The 25,089-nt window shown below is 38.3% G+C and overlaps 2 protein-coding genes across 6 annotated transcripts in view; both read left to right on the forward strand.

Annotated features, from left to right (window-relative positions):
- The first annotated feature begins 3,617 nt into the window (after nucleotides 1-3,617).
- Nucleotides 3,618-22,006, forward strand: cip2a (cellular inhibitor of PP2A). 2 transcript variants are annotated; one of them, XM_041813756.1, is made up of 22 exons: nucleotides 3,618-3,678; nucleotides 3,931-4,033; nucleotides 4,306-4,453; nucleotides 5,114-5,226; nucleotides 7,497-7,591; nucleotides 7,687-7,783; nucleotides 8,097-8,219; nucleotides 11,125-11,270; nucleotides 11,354-11,429; nucleotides 11,956-12,177; nucleotides 13,716-13,878; nucleotides 13,955-14,099; nucleotides 14,369-14,468; nucleotides 14,553-14,671; nucleotides 17,480-17,648; nucleotides 19,009-19,083; nucleotides 19,294-19,404; nucleotides 19,680-19,876; nucleotides 20,258-20,350; nucleotides 20,438-20,520; nucleotides 21,192-21,331; nucleotides 21,622-22,006. In XM_041813756.1, the coding sequence occupies exons 2-22, from the start codon at nucleotides 3,932-3,934 to the stop codon at nucleotides 21,766-21,768; spliced, it is 2,664 nt and encodes an 887-aa protein (XP_041669690.1). In that variant the 5' UTR covers nucleotides 3,618-3,678; nucleotide 3,931; the 3' UTR covers nucleotides 21,769-22,006. The 2 variants fall into 2 exon arrangements, with proteins under 2 accessions (XP_041669690.1, XP_041669692.1); XM_041813758.1 differs by lacking the exons at nucleotides 3,618-3,678; nucleotides 3,931-4,033; nucleotides 4,306-4,453 and having other exon boundaries at nucleotides 5,185-5,226; nucleotides 8,150-8,219.
- A 1,840-nt stretch (nucleotides 22,007-23,846) lies between these two features.
- Nucleotides 23,847-25,089, forward strand: part of chrnd (cholinergic receptor, nicotinic, delta (muscle)) — a 28,847-nt gene continuing 27,604 nt past the window's right edge. For 3 of the 4 annotated variants that reach the window (XM_041814507.1, XM_041814509.1, XM_041814508.1), the window contains exon 1: nucleotides 23,863-23,976. In XM_041814507.1, the coding sequence (XP_041670441.1) occupies nucleotides 23,919-23,976 (58 nt within the window). In that variant the 5' untranslated portion in view covers nucleotides 23,863-23,918. Of the gene's footprint in view, nucleotides 23,977-25,089 lie in introns of all 4 variants that reach the window. The other variant, XM_041814512.1, reaches the window with a different exon arrangement.

Here is a 25,089-nt window from a genome sequence, read left to right on the forward strand (position 1 = left end):
CTATAAATAAAATGTATTATTATTATTATAGTGTACCACAGTCTGATATATTTATTCCCCTGCTGCAGCAGTTTTGGTGAATATGTTGCATCTTCTCTCAGCTACATAACACAACCTTACCAATCATTAGTTTTACAAAAAACAAGTCAGAGTTCAATAAACACTTGAATGCCCCTGCTCTTTGTGAACAAAATAATTGATCACATTTGCTTGTAACCTGTCATCATGCTGTAACTACTACCAATTCAACATGTCAACAACATGTAAGTTCAACATGTAAATGAGTCTATATTCAGTCTTGGGCAGAACTATTGACTTTTACTTGATGCCTAACAGGAATGAGGTCAGAACAGTAAAGGACTTTAGATCTGGACATCATACAGTATTCTACCATAGGCGTAGTTTGACAATATCCTGGGGCCTCATGCCTAAAATGGCCTTACACTGAAAAAACAAACCCAAACAATCTTCTTAATAATGAGATAACAATTCAGACTCAGTTTTTAAAGTTTACCCAATACTTTGAGTAAATGGTTCCTAAATTTAACAACTGCAATAGATTCAAATAATGTACGATTCTACTTAAAATTTCAAATAGATTTAAAAATGTATCACTCAAAAGAGAGAGTAGTTACACTTCATCAGAAAACAGGGGAGAATTAATATAATGCATTTTTTGCTAATTGGCTTTACACAGTAATATTCTTTACACTTTTTCACTCAAATGATGAACAACCATGGTATTGTGGCTGTCCTGAATGGCTAAAGTTATGAAAGAGACAGATAATTGAACTCAGAGCTAAGAATTTCTCCTGGATTGAGCTCTACTCACCAGTTGTACAGAACCAACATCTGATTCTACAGCCAGAGGTCACTATCTGAGTAACTTCACTCGTGGTGCAAAAGTGTCTCACCAAAAAAGCAACACTAATACCAGGAACATCAGCAAAAGAATCTTTTAAAGGCTTATTATGCTTTTTTTTTTGCCTTTGTTGTAGAGTTAGGACAGTGGACAGAGTCTGAAAGGGATGAGAGTAGGGAATGACATGCAACGACAGAGGCACAGGTTGGACTTGAACCTGGGTCACTTGTCTACCAGGGTGTGACCTAATCACTTGGCCAGGGGTGTCCAAACTATGGCCTGGGGGCCAAATATATTCTAAAAATAAAATGAATATGGCCCACGTTAGAACATTAAGCTTGCACTTGATGGTTTTGTATCTCAGAGTTTCCATGCTAATTCTGTAAACAAAAATTTTGACAAGAAGAATTGATTGATTTGGTGTTTTGTGATTAAATTGAGACAACACTAAAATTGTTAAACATATTGGGCACCGAAATGATAACAATATCTAGATTTATAAGGCCCTGATAAATTACAGAATCAAATTGAAGCACCAAGAGCCAAATTGTTGAAAAATACTTTTGCAAGAGCCACAATCTAAGTGGTGCAAAGTGGCAATTAAAACAAGTTCAAGGTGACAAAAATGGTCAAAAAGCAGCAAAAACTGGGAGAAAAGTGACAAAAATGGGTGGGAAGTGACCAAATTAGTTAAAAGTGGCAAGAACGTTGCAAAAAATTAATGAAAAGTGAATAAAATGGGCAAAAAATCAGAAAAAAAGGTGGGGAAAATGGGCAAAAAGTGGCATTTAATTGCAAAAGGCAGCTGAAATGGGTGAGAAGTGACAAAAAAGGGACAAAAAATTGCAAAAAGAAGGATAAGTGTCAAAAGGGGAGAAGAGTGACAAAAAGAAATGGCAAAAATTTGGCTTATAGTGGTAAACACTGGTGAAAACTGGAAAAAAAAATAAGTTATAGGTGGCAAAAATGGACCAAAAATTTGGAGAAAAATGAGTGAAAAGTGACTAAAATGGGCATAAATCAGGAAAAAAAGGTTGGAAAATGGGTAAAAAGCATGAAGGAGTGGCAAAATGGGAAATTGGTGGCATTTAATTGCAGAGGCAGCTTAAATGGGTGAAAAATGGCAAAAACTGCAAAAAATAGGTAAAAAATTGCATTAGGCTGGATAAAAGTGTCAAAATGGGCTAAAAGCAGTAAAAATGGAATAAAAGTAGCAAAAAAATTGCATATAAGGGCAATGGAAATTTGCAGACAAAAAGGTTGTCATTTAAGTTTGAAAAGTAAAGCCTACTGTGTAAGTGTGGGAAACAAACTGATTAATGTGACTTGCAATGGATAATTTATGAGGTGAAATTTTCCTTTTTAAGGTTTTCTGGGGTAATAATGTTTCAAATTAAGACATAAAAGAGCCACAAATCATCACAAATGAGCCACATGTGACTCTAGACCCACATGTTGAGTATCACTGATTCAGGCAGTCTTTTTCCAAAAGAGAAGCAAAAACTTACCTTTTCATTACAAGAACACTGTATTTCATATGTAGTGGAGTTAATTTTTAAAGGTAAAGTCTTTAGTGTCCAGTGAAAGGAAAAGCATGGAGTACTTTCATGTTATATGTTATGCCCATTAACAGTGCAAATTCCAAGGAAACATCTTCAGTGTTACACAGAACTTTAATGCCCTCCATCTGCAGTCCATGACTGGACATCTGGTGGTATCCCCTTGCTCAACATAGATGCTGTATATACCAAAGATTACTTGGAAATCTCCCCCTAACTTCTTCAGTGATTGCACACCATGGCCCTCCATCACAACAATTTATCCAACAACACTCTTGGGCAAAGAACAAGCATGATGCATGAGCACTTTAGAGTATACCCAAAGTTGTTTGATAAAGATTATTTGTACTGCAACAGTTACTATCAGAAAATATGTAACGTAGATAAACGCACCCACTATTAATCTTGCTAACATATTTTCTATGCGTAATTTAGGGAATTAAACTGAATAAAATTTACTACACACAAAAATCCTTTTTTACTGTGTAGGTATAGGCAAAGCCGTACATTAAACTCTACCTTGGGGCCTCACATTAGGCTTTGCCTGAAACCTCCAAATTACATAAACTGTCCTGGGAATAAATGTGAGATTCAACATTAATTAACGCTGTAAAAAATGCGATTTATCAGTGGCACTCACTTGTTCATTTAAAGTAAAATCGTTGCCAATTTCATATCTGGCTTAACAATTCTCATGGAATTTGGAAGAAATGCTTAAGAAAGTAAAAAAAAAAAATCCATTTTTTCCTCAATCAACGAGATGTTTAATTCAGAAAAACAGTCCTATTTCGAAAAAATATGTGTTTGTTATCTTAGTTTTTGTCGATTGATTTAACTTTATGTCGCTTGTATTTTGTTTTGTACTGTCAAGAAAACACCAACACCCGGTTCTTCTTCCTCCCCAGATTACGCTAATTCTCGCGTGGCTACAATCAGAATTTCCAAACGAGGGTCGGGGGGATCCTGTTAAAAAAAAATTGTATGATTTATAAACAGATGCGTAAATTCAACTATGTTTTTTTTTCTATTTGAATGCAATAGCCATATTGAGTATACCGAACCTCTCAACATTAGAGTTTATTTCATATAAACTCTATAAATGTGTATTTAAAGTGTGTTCCCCCCTGTTTTGGACATGGTACGTTCCTCTAATGTTCGAAGCTTGGAGCGGGAGGAATGAACTGTTTAAGTTCATTAGAAGAAGAATGAGCTGTTGTGTTGTCGGTTGTTGATGTTGTAGAAGAGAAGTCAATACAGGTAGTCTTCATTAAAAAGCAAGAAGTTTTTTCATAACGTATAGAAACATACGAACGGCAGCTAAAAATATGAAACCTTCCTTCGGTTTAACTTACTATCGATAATATAGCGCATTCTCTATGTCGTAGCTATAGTTAGCACCATAGAGGTTCAACCCGTTTGTCACTGAAAGCCTTGTTTTGCTAGCTAACAAGTTGCCTCATTATTGATTTTTTTTTTTGTCAGAACAGTTTTTTTTTTTTTTGTTTACAGGATGGACATGACTACATGTTTAAAGTCTCTATTGCTGGCTATACAGCAGTACAGAGACAACAAGACAACGCAGAATGCGTCTCAGCTTCAGAAACAAGTGGAGGTGAGCTCTGTTGCCCTCTCTTTCTAATTCTGCTGGGTTTTATGGCGATTGGCATGTACAGTATTTGCATACAGGCAATTTCTGGGTTTCGACTGTTTTATAATTGGCGCCGAACATTCAAAGTGTTTCCCTTTCATCACATCTCCCTTTCTAAGATCTGTACATAATTGTCTAGGTTTGCCCAGGTCCTTCCTTCAGTGTAGTGAAAACTAAAGATCAAAAGAGGCTAAGTATATTGTAGTCAAACATAGTTAACTTGTTTTTGTTTTCAGAATGTCTCTAGGCTCAAATGTGACCAGCTGCTGTCCTCGGGTCAAGTTCTGCCTGGTGACTGTGTGAGTGGGCTGGTGGAGCTGGCTGGAAACCCCAACACAAGCCCAACCCTGACAAGCTCCATCATCTCTCTGTTGACACAGCTCGGTACAGTACACCTGTATTTATGATCGATGCATAAACCCCATCTATAACCTCATTCACATGTCATTAACCACATGCTCTGACTATCTCTTGTTTACACCACACAAATGGAGACAGTGTTATTTAGTCTGGATATTTTCTAGCTTTTTATCCAGTCATCTCTTGGTGATGTTCCCAAGGATGGCTACACACTAATAATTTTCAAATCTAAACTGAAAGTGTGAGTGACCATATGTAAAAGGATACTTATAGTCAATTTTTAACATGCTAATCCCTGAAACAAACAGGCAAGAGAATCTTTGAATGAACTTGATATCAAACATGCTTGATACTTATGATTCCAGGGGAGGCTCAAACTACATATATACTACTAGTACAAAACAATTACACTGATACCACACACAGTTTTGATAAGCCTTGAATCAGGCTTGACTGGTCCAGTCGTTCATTGACCAGTAACAAGCATTCCACCTTGAAGTTTTACATGAAGGATCCAGCTGATTACTGACATAGAATATGGCCAAACCAATCGCTTTGCAAGGTTAATGTTACATAAATGTGCTTGTTTTGTAGAGATTTGTATGCACTGCACATCATACTTAAGGACAATTAGTTTCTTTAAAAATGATGATAAATCATTGTTTCCCCCTACCTCTTCTGCAGCCTGTGATGATGGTGGTTGGGAGATTCTTCACAGCAGCTACAACCTTACCAGCACCCTGGCATCTGTCATCCACTGCCATAGTGCCACCCCAGGGGAGCCCCTGGTTCTGCAGGTGAGTCAGTCAAGGCAGACTAAAGCCTGGCACATATTAATAGCTTTTTCGAATATTAACTGATTTTTATTTGAGAGCCAGGACATATAAAGACAGATTTAACCATTTGTTCTTATAGAGTGTGGTGTGCATGTTAAACAAGAAGACCAACAACTAGAGTGTCCACTCCAACTTTTGCAACTGTAGAGTAAACAAGCTAAATGTGGCTTCATTTTAGCTAACTACTTCATCCAATTCAACAGAATTTTTGGTTGAGTGTCTCTCTTTGTCAATTTGTCTGTGGTGTGTTTTACAGGACACTTTGTATTAACACTGGTGTTGTTTCAACAAAATAAGTTTCTCCTATGTTTCTGACATCCATCTAACTTTATCCATCACATCCAGTGTCGTGACTGTATTTGTCGCTTACTGCTCCTGTCAGCTTTCTACCTGATTGGCTATTGTTTTGTTCATGTAACAATTCTGCTCATGTTTGCTGGGCTACAGAATTTCTGACTGTAATGACTTAAAATATATACAGTTTTCAGGTTGGAGTGCATCCGGTTGTCTTTCAGGCAGATCAGAGAAGGACATTTGACCGTTATCCCACCTCTTATCAAATGAAAATATGTAACGATAATCTTTAGAACCATGATAACTGGGTCTTTGCTGACTTTCTTTGGAATGAGAGAGTCCGGCCAAAAAATCTGCGTGATTATTGGGGTGGGTGAAAAAATTGATACTGCTTAGTATTGTCTCGTCCACTAAGTATCAATTTTTTTTTCTAATTAATTCTAGTATGAACTGAAGTCTATGTTAATGGAAAAATAAAATCAATTGTTTGGACAATTGTTTGTCCAGTGAGGTCGGCAGAGGTGACAGTCATAGAGCAGGAGAAATTCTTACAACAGCAAAGGCAAGCACCAGGGGAAGGACATTAGGAATTCAAGCAGGGTACAAATGAGATGGAAATGACATATGAGGCTTGAAGGAGTGCTACATGAAAATAAAATACTCTGGGAATATGACAAACATGAGAGAGAGCTAAATCAGCTAAGAGGTTAAAAAATTGTAAAGATTGCAATATGTATGGTATCGCAATACTCTGTATGTATTGTATGTATCGCAAAGTGTTTAGAATTGCAATAATATTGAATCTTGACCCAAGTATCGTGATAATATCGAATTGTGGGGCCACTAGTGATTCCCACCTCTAATGATTATCGTGTGCCTGACTTAACGATGTTTTCACGTTAGGTAAAATAGTTTTGCACTCTGCTCAAGCAGAATTGCTCCCCTCTTCCCTCACCAGTTTGCTTTAGGGATAGTAAGAGGAGAAGAAGAGACAATCATGGCAATCCTTAGGATTGACATTTGTTTCTGCTCTGTTTGAATAATGGTGCCCATCCTGCAGGCTACTCTTGGTGGTTTTTTTTAAATTGTTTTTACGACACCAGCAGCAACCCTCTTCCTACTTTCATATCTAGCATGCAGCTCAGAGGATGAAATGGGCCAATACTGTACACACAATCTGAAAAGTACCCAGTACTCATGCCCGGCTGCATTCACATCTGCATACTTCACCCTACTCCACATTAATCCACTTGCTGGGATCTGGGCCCAGATCCCTAATGCGAAACCTTCAAAATGGTGCATTTACACTAGGCCCTGTTTCCCTGTACTGTGCTGAAGCTTGATTTTACCCCCTCCCCAGTCCCTCACTGACCTGCTCTTACAATGCCACTGGCTCAATGGTACCTAAGGAAAGTTACCTCTTGCACGTGTTCTCATGAAATAATATGCGAAATGCAATGATCCACATCAGCTAGTGACTCGATGATGTCTGACAAATGTTTGAATAATCTGTTAGAATGAATAATGTGGCCAATATGGCATGCTGCAATTTTCGAATCACAAAAGGTGCAATATTTCTTTGACCTGAAATTTGTGTTAAAACACCTGTTTAAAATTTTTTGCAGCAGAGATGTTATGCATGACTATTCAATCATTAGAGTGCCATTATTTTAGAATAGTCAACAAGAAATCCCGCCTTCTTAATTTTTTTCCTTTTTTCTTATTAAATATGAGGATGACAAAACCCCTTCGATGCAAGATCTCATATCCAATTGGCAATATGAGTCAAAATCATCAGAATGTGATATTTTTAAAGAATTGTTCAGCCCTTGTTAAGCAATAAGTTCGTTTCAAATCACAATTGAAATATTGGGGAACGAATTGCAATTAGATTACTTTCCAACATAGTTCAGCCCCTACCTTTGTGTATCTTTCAGTGTTTGCAGGTGCTTCAGAAACTTACGTACAGCACTCGAGTCCTCCAGTCTTCAAACTACATCCATGAGCTCATCACTTTTCTTGTGACCAACATGTAAGAGCCACACACCATGACAGAATCATTTAAAAATGCTTCTTCTTTATCTACATGATTCATCAAAGTGTATCCCATCATGTTCTACACTACAGCCAGTCTCATAATGATGACATCCTCATGCCCTGCCTCAGCCTCATGGCTAACCTGTGCCGTGACAACCACTCAGTGCAGAGTCACATCAAGTCTCTGGTAAGTGTACCCTAGAAGGAAAATAAAGCATGGGTGATGTGTGCAAGAATTTAAAGCTTTCACTTGAAACAGCTTTCTGCTGCTGGAGGAGTTGATGGCCTTGGTTGCCACATATCTGTCTTTCCAGTTTTATTTTATTTCTATAAAATACCCACGAAATATCTTACACTTAATCCTGACATCAGATATTATGCATGTTTCATGAATGCGACTAGTGGTGTTTAGCTGTATCAGCTTGTGGCTGGTTCTTATTCTTTACATGTAACTCTAATGCCTTTGTTCTGATTTGTGTGGTCTGTGTGTATTTCTGTAGGAAAATGTGAAGCAATTTTACCGTACTTTGATGAACTTCCTTGCTCACAACAGTCTGACTGTGGTGGTCTTCACGTTGTCCATCCTGGCCAGCCTCACACTGAACGAGAAGGTCGGGGAAAAGGTTGGTGGAAGATCTTGCTTCTCTTTCTTTATAATTTTGTTTTTTTTTCCCTCCAAAATGGCATACATGTGGATCCTTGACTCATTTTCCTGATTATCTCCCATCAAATGAAACAAAAAGTGAAATATTATTGTAGATTTCTTTGGTTTCAGAGAGTTTTCCTCAGTTTTCCAACAAATTTTCAGCCAGATTAATCTCTGCTTTGGTATTTTCTGTTGAACTTATCTAATTCTTTTGCTAGTTTTCCATACAAGCAAAAGCAGAAATTAAAGTTGAAACAGTCTTTAGTTCTTTCGACCACAAACTACATCAAATGACAGCACTGGGGCCAACAAAACACAGATTTTACAACTGCAAGAGACAGAATATCAGGGGATGCACAATGAAGCCAGCTCAACATAGCATGTATTCTTTGTGTAAGCAAGCATGACAAAGCTTTAAGTTCAAGTTAGCAATCTCAAGCACCACGTAGCTGGATATAGACTTTCTGTATTTAGAAAATAGAAGAATGCTTTAATGTTTTTTTTCGTCTGTGGAACCAACAGCCTACACACCTGAAAGTTGCAAACTTGTAACATTAAAAGCATGATTCAAAGCCTACTTTTCCCCCTGAGTTTAGATATTATTTAAAACATCTTCAATATTTGCTTTTTCTTTCATATAAATTACTTACAATGTCTAAGGATTGTCTGTGGTCTTTAGCATTCTAATTCTATGTCTTGGTTATCTGTATTGTTTTACCTTCTCTGTGAAGCACTCTGGTCAGGTTCGAGGCTGTTTTAAATATGCTAATTTAAAAATAAACTTGACTTGACCTTGACTTGAACGGACTTGATAAATTTTTTAGATATTTCTTTCACCGGATAGCAGTACTGATGTTTAGGGTAACAACTTAGCAATGGCTATTACCAGTGCTGATGCTGTTTCAGTTATTTACTTTGACGTAAGACTCCCTCAGTGCCAACATTTCTCACATTTGACCACAAAACAGCTTAGATATTGTCCAATAGGTCACATCTTCTGCCTTAGAATAACTATCCTCTGTAAATCAGCAGTTTTGTGTGCCAGATGTCCGCTTTAAATTGTTGGCCACAACAGTTCATGCACATGCCATTTGCACATGTGCATCCCTAATGGTAATGCCTCATTAAGAGGGTCGTGACAGGAAACTCTCACACAAAGCTCTTCAGACTAAGGCTAGTTTATTTGTATAGTTCTTTTCTCTGTTTAACTGAAGAAAATTATGATGCATCCGTTCGTAACTTTGTTCAATGCATTTACCCAGTGCTTGTATGGGGGTGTTTGTATGGTCACCTGGGGGCATTGAAATTTGTGCCTTTGTTTTATTGATGAGGGCAGTGGATAAAGTCTGAAACAGGGATAAGAGCGGGGGAAAGACATGCGGTAAAGGGCCTCAGGCTGGATTCGAACCCTGGCCATACATGTGGTGCACCTTTAACCACTAGGTCACCTGCGCCCCCAGCTGCATAGTTATGGTTATTTATTTTTGTTGTTTTCTTTGATCTGAACAAGTGGAAGGGTGTTGCCATTAAATGGAAGATGCCCCAGGAATGAGCCTTGGGGGACTCCACATACAAACTTTGTCTGCTCAGATTTAAAGTCACATATTGGCACAAAAATCTGTGTTCTTTAAGTCGGATGCAAACCAATCTATTAATGTGCCAGGCTTATCCTCTTACTTGGCTTTGTGCTACACCCCCTAACAATTGACTGCAGTTGTCTTTCAAACTTTTTTGAGCTGTGTTTCATAAGATAAAATGTAAAACCAATGTGAGTGTGATTCTAAACCAACATCCAGCTGTTCAGTATTTCTCATACAAAAATGATTTCCAGGAACTACATTTACATATTCAAAGACGTATGAAAGGTTGTTTTTAGGGTTTTTCAGAAACCAAACTTCCCTTGTAAAGTTTTTATCTTTCAAGTGCAAACAACAGCTCATTACTTATTTTTCTTTTCACTTCTGTTTTTAAATGTGAAAATAAACATGTAGATATTAGTCTTTCCCACACATAATTGTGGGCCAACCAGGTTTTTGATAACCAATCAAAGTGTATTTGCAACATTTATTGATTTTATCTTTATACTGATCCATAATAGTGTAAGAGAGCATGACAGACATCTCTCCTGTAAGTGCAGCGATTGAGGTGTAACTTTTCCTGTTAAAACTGAAACTTCTTATACAGTTGTTTCAATAGTTTCCTTTTTTTTTTAATGCAACTGTATATTTATTGGGCGAAGTAAGGTATTACAGATGTGATTCAATTATCACAAAATCCATTACATACAATAATTATCCAACCCGAAAGGGCTTAGGCAGAAAAAATAGCAGTAACTTAATTCCATTGTTTGCCCAACAGCTCAATATTTAAATTAACAGTTAATAAAACAAAAACAAGTAAAACACCTAACAAAAAATGTTTCAGTAGTTTTCTGCTGTAACTTGCTGCTGATATTGTCCTGAACTCACAGTTAGGGATGATCATTGCAATACATGAAATCAGACTCAACACATATAGATTGCCTGTTGTGATAATGAAATATTGATTAAAACCTTTTTAAGTGTAATGTAACTTTATTTGAGCCTCTTTATAAAACTGCTGATGATTATTACTGAAAGAGCAGAGATGGAAAAATAAAACCGTAGTAAAAGAGGTGTGTGCGGTGATTTAGATCAGAGTTCCCTCACCGCTTCTGCCACCCAGGCACAGCATCCTCTTCCAGGTAACACTGAATTTAACTGGTTTTATTCAGCCTTTATTAATCCATGAAAACATCGCTGAAATTAAAAATCTCTTTTTCAAGAGTGTCCTGGTTTAGACAAGCAGGCATAAAAGTGGAAGTCACAGTCAGACTCTTTTTTACTTTTTTGTTTCCCCTTCAGCTCTTCGATGCAAAGAACATCTACCAGACTTTTCAGCTGGTGTTCAACATCATTGTGAATGGTGATGGTACTCTGACCAGAAAATACTCTGTCGACCTCTTGGTTGACCTGCTGAAGAACCCAAAAATAGCGGATTACCTCACCAGGTATTCTAACATTTTCTGCAAAGAAATCAGCCTCACTGTTGATTTAAATTCATTTTTAAACATAAACATTTCTCTGTTTGGAGGTATGAGCACTTCTCAGCATGTGTGTCTCAGGTGTTGGGACTGTTGCAGTCAAAAGATCCAGACTCTGCTGCAAAGGTGAGAGAAACATCATACATCGTTGTATTTATCCTCATTAACTCTCAGCCTGCTCAGATAAAAATGAAGTGAAAAGCATCTCATCTCTGTAAATGTGTTAACCACTGACCTTCTTTCTCTGTGGTCAGGGAGATTCAAAAGAAAGGTTCAGTTAGTTTTTTTTTTGTTTTTTTTTCAAAGACTGTTTTATGGTGTTAAACAGACGAGATCTACTGAGAAACAAGGTCACAGAAGGGAAATAAGGTTGACAAGTGTTATTTCTTGTCTAAAGGGGCTCAACTGAGTTCAGCTGTACTCTGCTGTGAAACCAAATGCCAGTGTTTACTTAATAATTTATCTCAAAAGCAAAAGGAATCTTTAAAAACAGCCAGCTGCTGTCATCTTTGAAAAAGAGCTTCATGGTGGAAAGCACTGAAATCAAATTTTAATCTGATATTATATGGATATTTGGTATTTTAGTCAATACAATTTTTAAATCAGGGTTTTATCCCATCACAGTCTCATATTGATGTTATTGTGTTTGTAGGTGTTGGAGCTCCTCCTGGCCATGTGCAGCGTCTCCGGGCTGCGTTCACTTCTCTGTGAGGTCGTCTTCCGACCAGCGGGGCCCAAACTCAGAGCAGCAGGCCGCAGGCAGGGGGCAGGACCAGATGGTGGGATCGCCCTGGTGCAGTGGCTGAGCTCACCTGTGGAGGGCGCAGAGTCCTGCTCCCTGCAGGCTCTGCAGCTGCTGAATGAGCTGCTGGAGGTACGGAAGACTCTGACACAGTCCTTACAGCTGTGTTTGTAGTTAGAGCTGCAAATTATATCATCAGTTATTAAAGTAGTTTACAACCATTCTGATCAGTTTTTTAAGCCATAGAACAAAGAGAATGATTGTTTATTATTGCCTTAGAAATGCTTGGTGTTATGTCAAGAGTTTTAAATAAGGAACTGCTGCCAGCAGTTGTCATCCTGTTGCTGTATCTCAGTCATATTTTGTGCCGCTTTCTTTTGATGCACCAGAACTATGCTCTGCCATCAGCTGCTGCTCTGTCGCTAGAGCTTTCTCATAACACCCAGAACACTGTGACCCCACTAGAAGATTCAAGGTCAAGTCAAGAAACACATTGCTGGAGACTTAACAAGCCAGTAATCAGCAGGCAATAATGCTCTTAATTTAGCACAAAGACAATAACATACCTGTCCTTAATGAAAAAAAAACTTATGTACAACTATATCTACTCAGTGACAAATGTTTTAAGGGAAGAAAATGTTTTCTTCCCTTTAATGTTATTGTGGATCACTGTTAAAGGGTTCCTATATTTATTTATTCACTTGTTTATTTATTTCTCCAATCTTTATTAGAAATGGTGCAGTCAACCCAAAATTGATTACATTTAACTATAGGCTCTCTGATGAATATAGTCTTATTTATTCCATTTATAATCTAAATGTTGCTCTGCAGATAGATCTTTTGCATTTCCTGCTTTTTAGAATAGTTGTTTACAGGATAAACCTGGACAGGTAAATACAGTAGAAGACCCGATTTTCACTCTTACTTCTCACAAAGATTTCCCTATTCCTAAATTTAGTTTTTCTTTTATTTTTATTTTCCCCAATATTCCATACTGTGGTTGACTTATAGAAACTGATGAACTTGCTGAAAGCACTAATGATTATCAATAATTCTTTTTTCCTCTTTTTTTCTTTGTTTTCTTCTCTATCAACCTGGGAGGATATAGCAATACTCCCTGTATCCTCTCCTGTAGGATGTTTTCTATTGTAATGTATTCAGTCGTCTTCTTTTTCTCCCCCCTCTTGCAGCCCTTATGTTAATGACCCAAAAAGATTTAAGTTATTAATTGTAAACCTTGAGCATTAAATAAAATTACTTAAAAAAATTGCACAAGACAAAAGACCACTACCCACACTCAGAGCCAGCACAGCTGATTTTGGGCTCAACAATAAAACAACATCAGTAACAAAACACCACATTAAAACCATGGTTTGAACCGCAGTTCCCTTCTTAAAATGCAGTTTGTGTTTTCTCTAGGTGTGAGAAAGGCTGCTTCTTACACAGGTGCGCTGCTTGGCTGCGCACTGCATGGCAGCATGCTCCGTCTGTTGAATGTTATATGTATGTCTGTGTATATCGTCCCTTGAATTGTGTACGACGGAACTGCTGTTTTAATGCAAAACAAATTTCAGATCTTGCATCTGGCGATAAAGTATTATCAAATCAAATCAAATTAATGTAATACCTTTCATTTTCTCTTCATTTCCATATTTCTTTCTTTTTCTCAGGAAACGTTAGCAGCAGAAACTTTGTCTGATTTTGTGCTGAGCTTCATAGAAATGTTACTTCCGGTCGTGTTGGCGCTCCTGAAGGGTCCTGATCCAGCACGGGGAGATGCTCACTTGAAAAAATTCTGTCACCGCATCATACATGTCACCAGCCTACTGCTGAATATCCTTAAATCACTGTTCATGTTCTCCCGTTGTTTATATTTTCAGAGCTTGTTTTGAAGCCTTAACTCTGTCACTCCTCTGCACTGAGGACTCCACCAGATCTTTAGTGTCCCGTCAGGTGAGTGCTCAGCTCTGCCTCTCACAGGTGGAGACTCTCCTCTCATGCTGTCTTAACAGCCCGCTTACCCGCCTCCCTCACGGCTCTGACAATTACCTTAGGTGAGTGAAACATGCAGTTCTGATCACCAGATTTGCTGCAGATTTATGTAAATGCTTGGCCCTGATAATTGGTGTACTCTGGTTGGATGTGTTGTAGAACCCAGAAAGAATAGCTGAAACTTATGGTGCCAATGGAGATCTGAATTAAAAAGAAAGTTAGCGTTGCGTTTACAGCACTGCAACTAAAGAAAATGTTCTCTATGGGGACAATATTGTGCCGTATCATGTCATATAGTACCACAAAACAAAGTTTTGTGTTGATTTTTCAGTCAGGTGTGTGCAGAAGCTCTGCTGAAGTCTCTGGAGTTGATGAGTAAACTGAGGCAGCAGGTGAAGGACATGGAGACCAGCTTCTACAGGATGTTACAGGTAGAAATACTTTGATAAAATTGTTTTTTTTTTTTTTTGTTTTTTTTAAAAACTCTGCTTTTTCTCTGGGTCTGTATCTTCCAGGACCAGAGGATTGTGACTCCCCTCTCCCTCGCTCTGACGTCCCACCACAGAGAGCGTGTGCAAACCGGACTCTCTCTGCTGTTTGAAGCCACGCCGCTGCCAGACTTCCCTTTATTTATGTGAGTCACTCTCTTTAAAAAAAATCAAACAAACAAAAAAAAACCATATAATGCCACGATGTAATTATTGTTTTTAATGATTATGATAAAATATTCTTTTTACCTCCGCCAAGGAGGTTGTGTGATCGGCAGGGTTTGTTATTTAGTTAGTTAGTTTGTTAGCAACATAACTCAAAAAGTTATGGATGGCTTTTGATGAAATTTTCAGGAAATGTCAGAAATGGCATAAAGAAGACCTGATTAGATTTTGGGAGTGATCCGGATCACCATCTGGATCCAGGAATTTTTTGAAGGATTCTGTACTATTGGGAGATAGGGCTAATGGCGGAGGTCTGCGCTCTCTGAGTGCTTTTCTAGTTTATCTTTTTTTCAGTTACCTTTTTTTCAAAATGATAATAACAGACAAGGTCTTGAAAGTCAAACAAGAAAGTCAGAATAAACTGTAGCACAAAAGTCAACAAAAAGTTACAAAATTAATTGGAATAATGCAAATGATCTTAAAAGGCAGTTGGAATAGTAATTTGACAAAATGTGTAGATTAAAGAAAAGCACTGAGAGACAGAATGATTTAAAAAAGATCGTAAAAAAAACATAATAAGAACAAGACATCACATGCCTGTATACTGAAGACAAAGGAATTAAAACAGAAGGATAAGACGTGAATAACTAGAGTGAGTGCATCAGAGAAAATACAAGAGGAGTAATAAAGTAAACAAAAGGGACATCACATTAGAGTCTATAAAAGTGAGTTTTAAAGATGTCACTGAGTCTGTGAGCCTCATTTCCTTAGGCAGGCTGTTCCAAAGTCAAGGGGCCTTGACAGCAAAAGCCTGATCTCCTTGAGACTTGATTTTTGAATGACCAGCAATTTCCAGCCTGAGTATCTAGGGTTGCATGATGGCTCATGAGAGGTCAGCATTTCACAAATGTAACCTGGGTAAGACCCATACAAGCTTTAAAAGTGATCAGTAAAAACCTAAAATTCTAGAAGTGGCAGTGAGCCAGTGGAGGGAAACGAGGATAGGGGTGATGTGACGTAGGGTTGGGCGTTATTCATTATTTAACAAAACCACATTGTCCAAGCACTTGTTGGCATGCACATGCATGCAGTGCAAGTGTGTGCATGCCTCTACATTCTTTGTCAGAATTGTTCTGATGTGTACAACGCTGGACTGGATGACTGTTTTGATGTGATTTTCAAATTTGAGAATAGAACCAAAAGTAGCTCCTAAATTTCAGGGTATGATGGTGATGTTTAGGACAGTGGACCAAGGGAACTTTAAATCTCATTGATGTGTGTGTATGCATGGCTGAATAAAATTAGTTCTGATTTTGAATCAATTAACTGTTAAAGAAACTCTTGATCATGCAACAGTTAATATCTCTGAGACAAGTAAAAACAGTAGCTAGGCTTTTGGGATCACCGGTGCCCAGCAGGAGGTATCTCTGTTTGTCATCAACATACAAATAAAAAGAAAGGCTATGACTTTTATAACAGTATCACCTAGTAGGGGTGGAAATCATTTTTTTGAAGCCAAAATAAGTTCACATATCCGATATGAATGCAGCAGAAGTCACTCTGCTGGGTTGGTACAAGCAACTGGCTCGCTCAGATATGAAGTCTAAAGAGAGAAGAGGCAAGAGACAACTGACTGCTACCAGTTGGCATGCCTGTTGCCAACTAGCGGTCAGGGGCTAACATTACACCACAAACTACCACACCAACAAAGTGAATTACTAATTAATAAAATATCGATACTGCATTTTAAAATATCAATACAGTCTCGTGCCAGGAAATATTGTGATATTTCAGTGTATGAATTTTTGTCCCACCCCTGTCACCTAGTGATACACCGCAGGTAATAAAAGATAAAACCAACTAAGTGCAATGCAAGATGATTTATTATTTTACCAAGGATTGGTACTGCTGGTTAAGGTTGTCAAAAATTTGTGTTACTGTAAAATCCAGTGTATAACCTGCACTTTTGTTACCTTTTTTTTTTCGTCTAATAACAAGATATCTCTATACAACGAGTATAGAGTGCAAATGTGTGGGTATCTGCATAATTCGACTGGCATGACTCTCAACCTAGATTTTCTTGAAATTTACTTAAAGCAACAATTCCACCTCATCGTTAGTTTACACTGTAGTGCTCATGTTCCAAAGAAGGAAGGGTCTCTACGTATGCACATTTTGGTTCATTGCAAAATCACACCACCAGCTACAGGCCTTGCATGTATACTGCAGTGTTTTCGGTGTGTTCCGTGGTTCTGTGCAAGGAGATTGTTATCAAAATGTTGCCATCTGCAAGTGGGACTATTTGAAAATGAAGTTTGAAAACAAGGCAGAACACTGTCGTGTTAGCAGGGCCTTAAGCCACAGTTTTACTGTCGTCCTCTTAGTCATCACTCAGTGAAGACCTTTAGGATTTATTTTTGTATAAATTATGACTTAAGAGAGCTTAAAGAAAGTTTTCACTGAAATTTGCGAGCACAATACTCTAAAACTAAAATTGACTTTAATAAGACCTATGATGTATTCTGCTTTTTAAAATTATGATAGAATTTCACCAGATGTCCTGCTCTAAATTGACTTGTTTTATAGTGTTCTTTGGCTTTTTCATAGTCTTATTTTGCATCTGTCCTCTTCTTTGTTATTTTAACCAAAGACTTGGTTTTAATCCAGGATCATCAACGTATCCTTAATCAAAAATGAAAATTACCAGATAAAGCTGAAAATGTTTTGATATTATGAAATGACTATGTGCTCTTTGTATACTTTATAATAATCAAGTAATTTTTCTGAAGTTTGGGAGAAAGCATCGCCGCCAACAACGCCTATCGTCAGAGGGAGTCTGAGCTGTCTGTCAAACGTGTAGCTGTGCAGGAAGTCCTGCCTCCTGGTATTCTGGACTCCTCAAGTGGTTCAAGCAAGAGTGTGCACAGTCTGGCTGACAAGATACAGACCGGATTAGAGGTACAGTATGTGTTTGTTAAAAGGTTATGTTACCAAGAGTTTAGTTGTAATGTTTTTTAAAGGTTTATTTTGGGCTTTTAGTGCCTTTTATTTGATAGAGGAGGACAGTGGATAGAGTCAAAAATGGGGAAGAGAGAGTGGGGGAGACATGCAGTAAAGGGCCCCAGGCCAGATTCGAAGCCTGGCTGCCTGCGTATGTGAGGCGCACCTTAAACCACCAGGCCATCTGCACCCCTAGTTGTAATTTCTGAGATGACTTTTATTCATTTAATTTAACCATGAAAACCTTGTTGAGATTAAAAATCTCTTTTTCAAACGTGTCCTGGCCCAGACAGGAAGAGGCAGTTAATAGAGTTTTAGCAAGCAAAAACAAGTAAACATCCAAAATAAAAAAATCTTTTAAAGACTTAAAGTAATCGATGTAAACTGAAAATAACTGTCAGAACTGACGACATGATTCAGACCTCATAAAGGACTCATTTGTAGTAGGTAAGACGGAGAAAAAGACTCCTAGGAAAACGAAACAAACAGAAAACACAGCACGCATGAGAGGCAGTGCATAGAAATAAAATACTCTGATGGTTCATACATGTATACATGTGCCTGGCTGTAATTCTTAAATGGTAAATACTATATTTTTTATGAAAACCCAGCTGAAACTTTATACTGAAGTCATATATTGATTGCTTTATTTCAGATCTATTGTTGCGGTTAATAGATGCAAAATGATCAAATCAAGTCACTGTCTAAATCCTTCCAGACCTGACCATAAATACTCTCCTCTCTATGATCTTACAACTGCTGTGTCTCGTCTAGGGATGTCCGGGACACGACATGAAAAAGATCCATATCCCTCAAAATCCAAGCAGCTACATGACTTGTGACCAAAGTTTGAACAAAATGAAGATTTATTTACAAAATTAGACACATTTTAGTGAACATAGTAATGTGACTAATTAGAAATTAAATTTAAGATTAACCAAAAAGGCAAGTCTAATTCAGAGATAACCAAGCCTATCTAAGAAATAAAAGAATAATAAACTCATCTCCTCATTTAACAGAAAAAAGAGAAAGGGAGATTGAATAAACTGAGGATTTACCCAACAGAAAGCTAACCACACATAAACTCTCAAACAAACAGCCAGTGTGGTTGGTTAGAAGGGGAGAGAGATGGGGTTCCCCTCTACATTGCAGTGACAGCCTCTTGCTCCTGAATGGGGAGAGCCTTACACCTCTCTGAGCAGGGGTTCTGTCCACCAGCAGCAGTAGGCGATGACACACCTTGCTAAGCACATTCACAAAATGCAAGTTATGATTAAAGATGCTTCAAAGGAATATGACGCGTTTTCATTGTTTTCAGCTGCAGGACCATGCCAAGAACTCCCACGTGTCTGAGATCATCGATGTTTATGAGCAGAAGCTGTCAGTGTTTGCGGTGAGTGTTTGGTCAGACGGCTGAAATTAAACAAAAAAAATACCTTGTTTATGTTATTTAACAGGGAGCTTAGTGAGCAAGTTGTTATTTTACTTACCTAGCTGAAGGATGTGCTGCATCTGCAGCTGTTGACCTTAAAGACTTTTAAACAACTTTTGTTTGATTTTCAAGTTTATATGGCTTATAGTCTCTTGGTTTTTTCCCCGTCAGTCAAAGGAGAGCGGACTACAGGGCTTGTTGGAGGCAAAGGCACTGGCTCTCTCTAAGGCCGACCGTCTCATCGCTCAGTATCGCTTCCAGCAAGCTCAAGCTGAAGCCGAGGTAACATTTGACACTATATCAGACAGATCTGCTTTAACTTAATATTCTCTTTTTAAATTTTCTTTAGGAAATCACTTTTAATCACTTTTTGAGTAAATCTTCCAGCCCTCTCATAATTTAAGTTATAAAAGTAGATTTTTTACTGTGTGGTTCTATTTTTACTTTAGAAAATGATTTAAATTCTGCAACAATTTCTCGCTGATAGAATAAAAAACCACAGAGCTGGTAGACTGAAGTCAGCAACAGTCTAAATTTTCTGTCTTTGTCTCCTGCAGGCCTGTAAGCTCGGCTTTCTGCTGAAGGAGGCAGAGCGGCGTTGTGAGGATCTGCAGGTGGAGCTGAGTAACCAGGAGCAGGAGATGGAGCGCTCAATGGCTGACATGGAGGAGCTGCTGCAGCACAATGCCAGGCTGCAGCGGGATTCAGAGGAACACCAGGCCCTCAAAGGAGCCTACAATACCCTACTCAACAGGTTAGAAACACACAATAAAAACGTTGTGTTATTCACAGCTTCCCAAAAACCCTCAGATAATTTTCCTCAGGAATGACCTCAGAGGGTACAACAGTATGTCTAGATTTAATTTACTGCAACATAGATATATATTTGGAGAAGTTGTGGACAAAGCTAGTCTTACAGTGATTTGATAAAAAAAAAAAAAAAACATTAAAAAAAATGTTCAATTGATTTTTTTTTAGGTACAGAAAGCTTGATTTTTCAAACAAAGCTTATTTTTTCAAACAAAGCTTATTTTTGACATTGACAATAATATCTCTGTGTGAGTTGTCTCATCAGCAAGATCAGTCATTATCTCATGAAGGGAAAATACTGAATTTAAGTGGTTTATCCGTGCAGGTTCAATGAAAGCGAGCGGCTCTTCAAGGAGCTGCAGACATCTCACAACTCACTCACCAAACAGAACGACGCTCTCAGGAAGAACCACGAGAAGTAATCCACTTTAGCTTACTTCTTCTTTTGAGACTTTATCAGGTTCGGTCAAAGTTTCATGAACTCCCTCTTGTCTGTTCCTCTCAGGATTGTGTCGGTGTTGGCTGAGCGAGAGGAGGAGATCAAATCCCTCAACTCAGATCTGAAGCAGAAGAATAGTGACATCGCAGGTTGGCCTTTCTGCTCTTTTACAACCAGCATGTCCATTAGGGCTGCAACCAATGGCTGTTTGGGAAAATGTGATCATCTCCCAAATCCAAGAATGTTTCCTCAAATGTCCCAACAAAACTCAAAGATATTCTGCTGAATCTGAGAGGGGAAAAGAAGTCAGAGCATATGATTTCAGAATTACGTCTTCTAAGTTGGGCTGTCAGCTTTAATGCATTAATTGGGATTAATTAAGGTTCATAGTTAGTGCACTAAATGTGGTTTTGTTGCAGTAAATCACATGCATTATTTTCAATTTAAGTGCACTTTAGTTAAGTCACGCCAGCGTCTCCCTGCACCCACAGTGATGTAAAATAAGTCCACCGCTGCTCCTCAATGTCTCATTTCACTTTAAAAACTTGCAGACAGCTCAGTGGACAAGTCTAAAGTCATCTGCAGCTTGTGTCTTCGGATATTTCACTTTTATTGCTCCCTTATTTCCTTTTTAGCCCATAACAAGTTTCTTTTATCTGGGTTTAGTTCATTCTCTTTCAAAACAAGAGCAGTTCTAAATCCAAACAGGAAGTCAAATACCCTTAGTTAACACTAGCCAAAATTTTGCAGGGTTGTCTTAACTATCTTTTTTACTTTTCATAATTAAGTCTCCATAAATCCTCTGCCTTGTTCTCGTCAGGTTTGCGTAGTGAGCTGCACTCAACGGAGGAGAAAGTGAAGGCGAAGGATCAGGAGAGGAGAGACCTGGAGGAGACGGTTGATGTTCTGAGGAAGGAACTCAACAAGACAGAGCAGGCCAGAAAGGACGCCAGTATTAAGGTAACAAAGAGACGAGCAAGTACAAATGCAGTGCTCAGCTAAGCTCACCTCTGCTTATTTCTTTTTAGAAATGGGGTCTCTGTTTGATTTAAACTTCTCTCAAAAAACTGTTTACTAAACAATGAACCACTGCTTTCCTTTTATAGATGAATTTCCCTTTTTGAGGGAGAAAAGCTGTTTAAGGGGCCTTTTGGTTCATGCTGCCAGCTATTGATGCTTGGCTCACCTTGTCTTTCAGGCTTCAATCTTAGCATTTATTAATATCTATTTATTAATTTTCTGTTTTACAGGCATCATCTCTGGAGCTTCAAAAGAGCCAGCTGGAGTCAAAGCTGAAGCAGAAAGAGGATGAGCTGAACAAACACTCGGCCATGATCTCCATGATTCACAGCCTGAGCAGCGGAAAAATGAAGAGTGACGTCAACCTGTCGCTCTGAGGGACAGATGCATGTGCAGATGAGTGGCCCAGCCATAAGATAGATTTTTTAAAAAATTTTACCATGATCTTTTTAAAACTAAATGAACTTTCAATGGAATGTAGTAGTAAAATGTGTATTTATAAGACATAAAATGTTTGTTTGTCCTGTTTGTCTCTTTTTTTTTAATCCGTGTTAAATAAATGATGGATCTTTATGTGTTGTGGATTTCTATGTCCAAATAAAAATCTTTTACGTGTCTGCCTTTGGTTTTGTGTGTGGGGGTGTGTGTGTGTGGGGGTGTGTGGGTGTGTGTGTATGGGGGGGGGTACCGAACTACCACTCATAAATGCTTTTCCGGCTCTTGCAAAATTTTTTCAGGCTCTCACTGAAGATTTCCATGCTCTTTTACAGGTTTCTCAGGATTTTGCAGAAGTTTCTTGAGATCTTGCAGAAGGGGCAGGCACCCACGTACAGAGGCTACAGTCTGCAGTGCTTTGGTTTTGGGACTGAATCCACAGGACCTTGCTCTTGTTTGTTGAATTTTCTAAACTTCTTGAGGAACTTTCTAAAGTTCTCAAGGTCTTGCAAAGTGCACAAGATCTTCCTAACGATTCTTAAATGTTATGTGACTATATCACGAAAATTGACAAGCTGTTGACGCAAGACTAATTTCTAAGTAAATGGATCTTGCAAGAGTATCGTGAGATTTTGCAAAACTTTCTCAGTATCTTGCACAACTTTCTGTTGATCTTAAACTAGTTTTAAGATTGTCCAGAAAGTCAGAGAATTTTGCAAAAACATTAAAACCTGTGCCAAATTCCTCAAAAAAAAAAAAGTAAATATCTTGCAAATGTTTCTTGAGATATTGCAAAAGTAGCACAGGATCTTGAAGTTTCTTATGATTTGCAAAAGTTTTGTGGGATCCAGGACATGCACAGGATCTTGCCAAAGTTTCTAAGAACCTGAGTAGATGCTCTGAAATTTTCCCTGATTTCTTAAGACTTTTTATTAGGATGTTAGGAGGTTTATTAGAATTTGCAAAAATTTTTCAGGCCCTTGTGGGATTATCATGGGATATTGCAAATGCTTTTGAAGATCTGGCAAAAGTTGAACAAAATCTTGGTTAAGTTTCATAGGTTCTCTTTTTTTTCAGGATTTTTCAAATGTTTCTAGGAATCTTGCACAGATTTTAATGGGTTTTGCAGAAATATTCAGGAACAAAAACAAAATTTCTAGAGGTCTTGAAAAGCTATCAGGGGCTTGCTAAAGTTTCTTAGAACTTGTAAACCTTCTAATATTTTAAGTTTTTCTGCATTTTCCTAAAATTTCTTAATTTCTAAATGTTTCCCAGAATTTTCCAAAGTATACTCAGGACTGAAAGGTCATAAAAATCTTGCCTGGGTTTCGAAGATTTTTGCAATTTTTTTTCAGAATCTAAAGATTGTCTTAAAATCCTGCAAAGTTTCTTGAGACCTTGAAAAGTACCCAGGATCTTGCTGAAGTTTCTTAAAATTTGTATGACTTTCTTAGTAAATTACTCTGCACCTTGGAAAAAAGTTTCTAGGGATCTAAGAAAATATTCTTAGGATCTTGACTAAATTTCTTAAAATTTTCCAAAGTTGTTGAGGGCCGTGTCAGAGTTTCCCAGGATTTTGCAAAAGTTTCTCGAGGTCTGGCAAAAGTTTCTGGGGTTGACAGGATTTTTCAGGATTTTGCAAAATACCACCATGACTGAATGTTTTTTGTAATCTTGCCAACTTTTTACAGGATCAAAATTTCCTTAAGCTCTTACAAAGATTTTTTGTGTCTTGCAAGTTTTGACTGAGTATGTCGAAGAAGAAAAAAATGGTTATTTTGATGAGTGTTTTTGTTTTTATTGTGGTCTTGTGAGCTTATCTCTTACATCACAGATATGTACTGTGAGTGTTAAGAAATGTTTTCTGGTAAATCTCAACTCCAGCTTTAGGTGTTTGTTTGGACATTCTGTGACCCTCCACCTCTGCGTCTGTTTCCCGTACAGAGAGGAGCAGAGGCAGGCTGTTCTTTAACTGCTTTCCATTTTCTGGCTTCGATTTCTGCAGCTGTTGCTTTCATTCTAATTAGGTTTTGATCGAGGCTGCTGGGTAAAGGGGATATAAGGACGCCACATCTCTCAGACCCAGTCAGCCATGAAGCTCCAATCAGCAGCTCTGGGCGCCGTATTTTTGCTCTCCCTGCTCCCATCTGGTGAGTCACTGCTGTTTCCTTTTTTAAAAAAAACAATCAGATCTCAAGAAAGTTATTGTAACTTAATCCAAACTTTTTAGTTAGTTAGTTTTTAACTCTCTAAAGCATAATCAGCAGTGAATCCCTTAACACGCTAGGTATGTAGAAATTAAGTTGCTGTAAAAATGTGAAAGGGCTGAGAGCAATGTGTGACTGAATTTTGGATTTAGAACATTCTTCACATCTGTCAGCGCCAGACAACAATGAATGATATAGAAGCACAAAGCACTTTATCTTAATGCAGTATCTGGTTCAGCTGGCTGACTGTGCTTTCACTGGGAGTAGCTACCACCCAGATGCTGTATTTTTGTTCAGTGTCAGGGGAGTTTGCTCAACCTAACAGCACCAGGGCCTACATGTTACTAAAACAGAAGGATTTTAATGGGACACAAAGAAACTGTTGTCCCAGGCTTCTGCCTTCCCCCACTCTGACACGAGGACAGGAAGCCCCACTCACCTTTGAAATATTTCTCATACAGACCGCATCCTGATAGAGAAAGAAAGACACTGGTGGGATTGTTTGGACTTTGCAAAAAAAAGCTTCACATGAAAACCAAGTGGACTTTCATGTGTTTTCCACTGAGGCTTCCATCTAGCCTCTCTGCCATAAAGCCCAGATCAGTGGACAGCTGCAGTGATGGTTGTCCTTCTGGAACTTTGTCCCGTCTCCATACAGCATCTCTGGAGCTCAGTCAGAGTGACCATCAGGTCCTTGGTCTCCTCTCTTACTCAGGCCCTGCTCCCTGATAGCTCAGTTTAGCCATATGACCAGCTCTTGGAAGAGTCCTGGTTATGTCAAACATCTTCCATTTGATAACTGTGGAGGCCACTGTGTTCTTGGGAACATTCAGTGGGAAAAAAAATGCGGCCTTCACCAGATCTGTGCCTGTCAACAATCCTGTCTCTGAGCTCTGCAGGCAATTCCTTTGACCTCATGGCTTGTTTTTTGTTCTGATATGCATTGTCAGCTGTGAGGCCTTCTATAGAGGCTCAATGCACTGTAACAGTCTAGCTGGCGTGTCAGGTTGTGCAAGTTTATCAGGATCCTCAAAAGTGTCTCAGGACCTCCTCAGA

This window comes from Cheilinus undulatus, linkage group 19 (assembly GCF_018320785.1).
Source record: "Cheilinus undulatus linkage group 19, ASM1832078v1, whole genome shotgun sequence".
NCBI classification, from domain to species: Eukaryota; Metazoa; Chordata; class Actinopteri; order Labriformes; family Labridae; genus Cheilinus; species Cheilinus undulatus.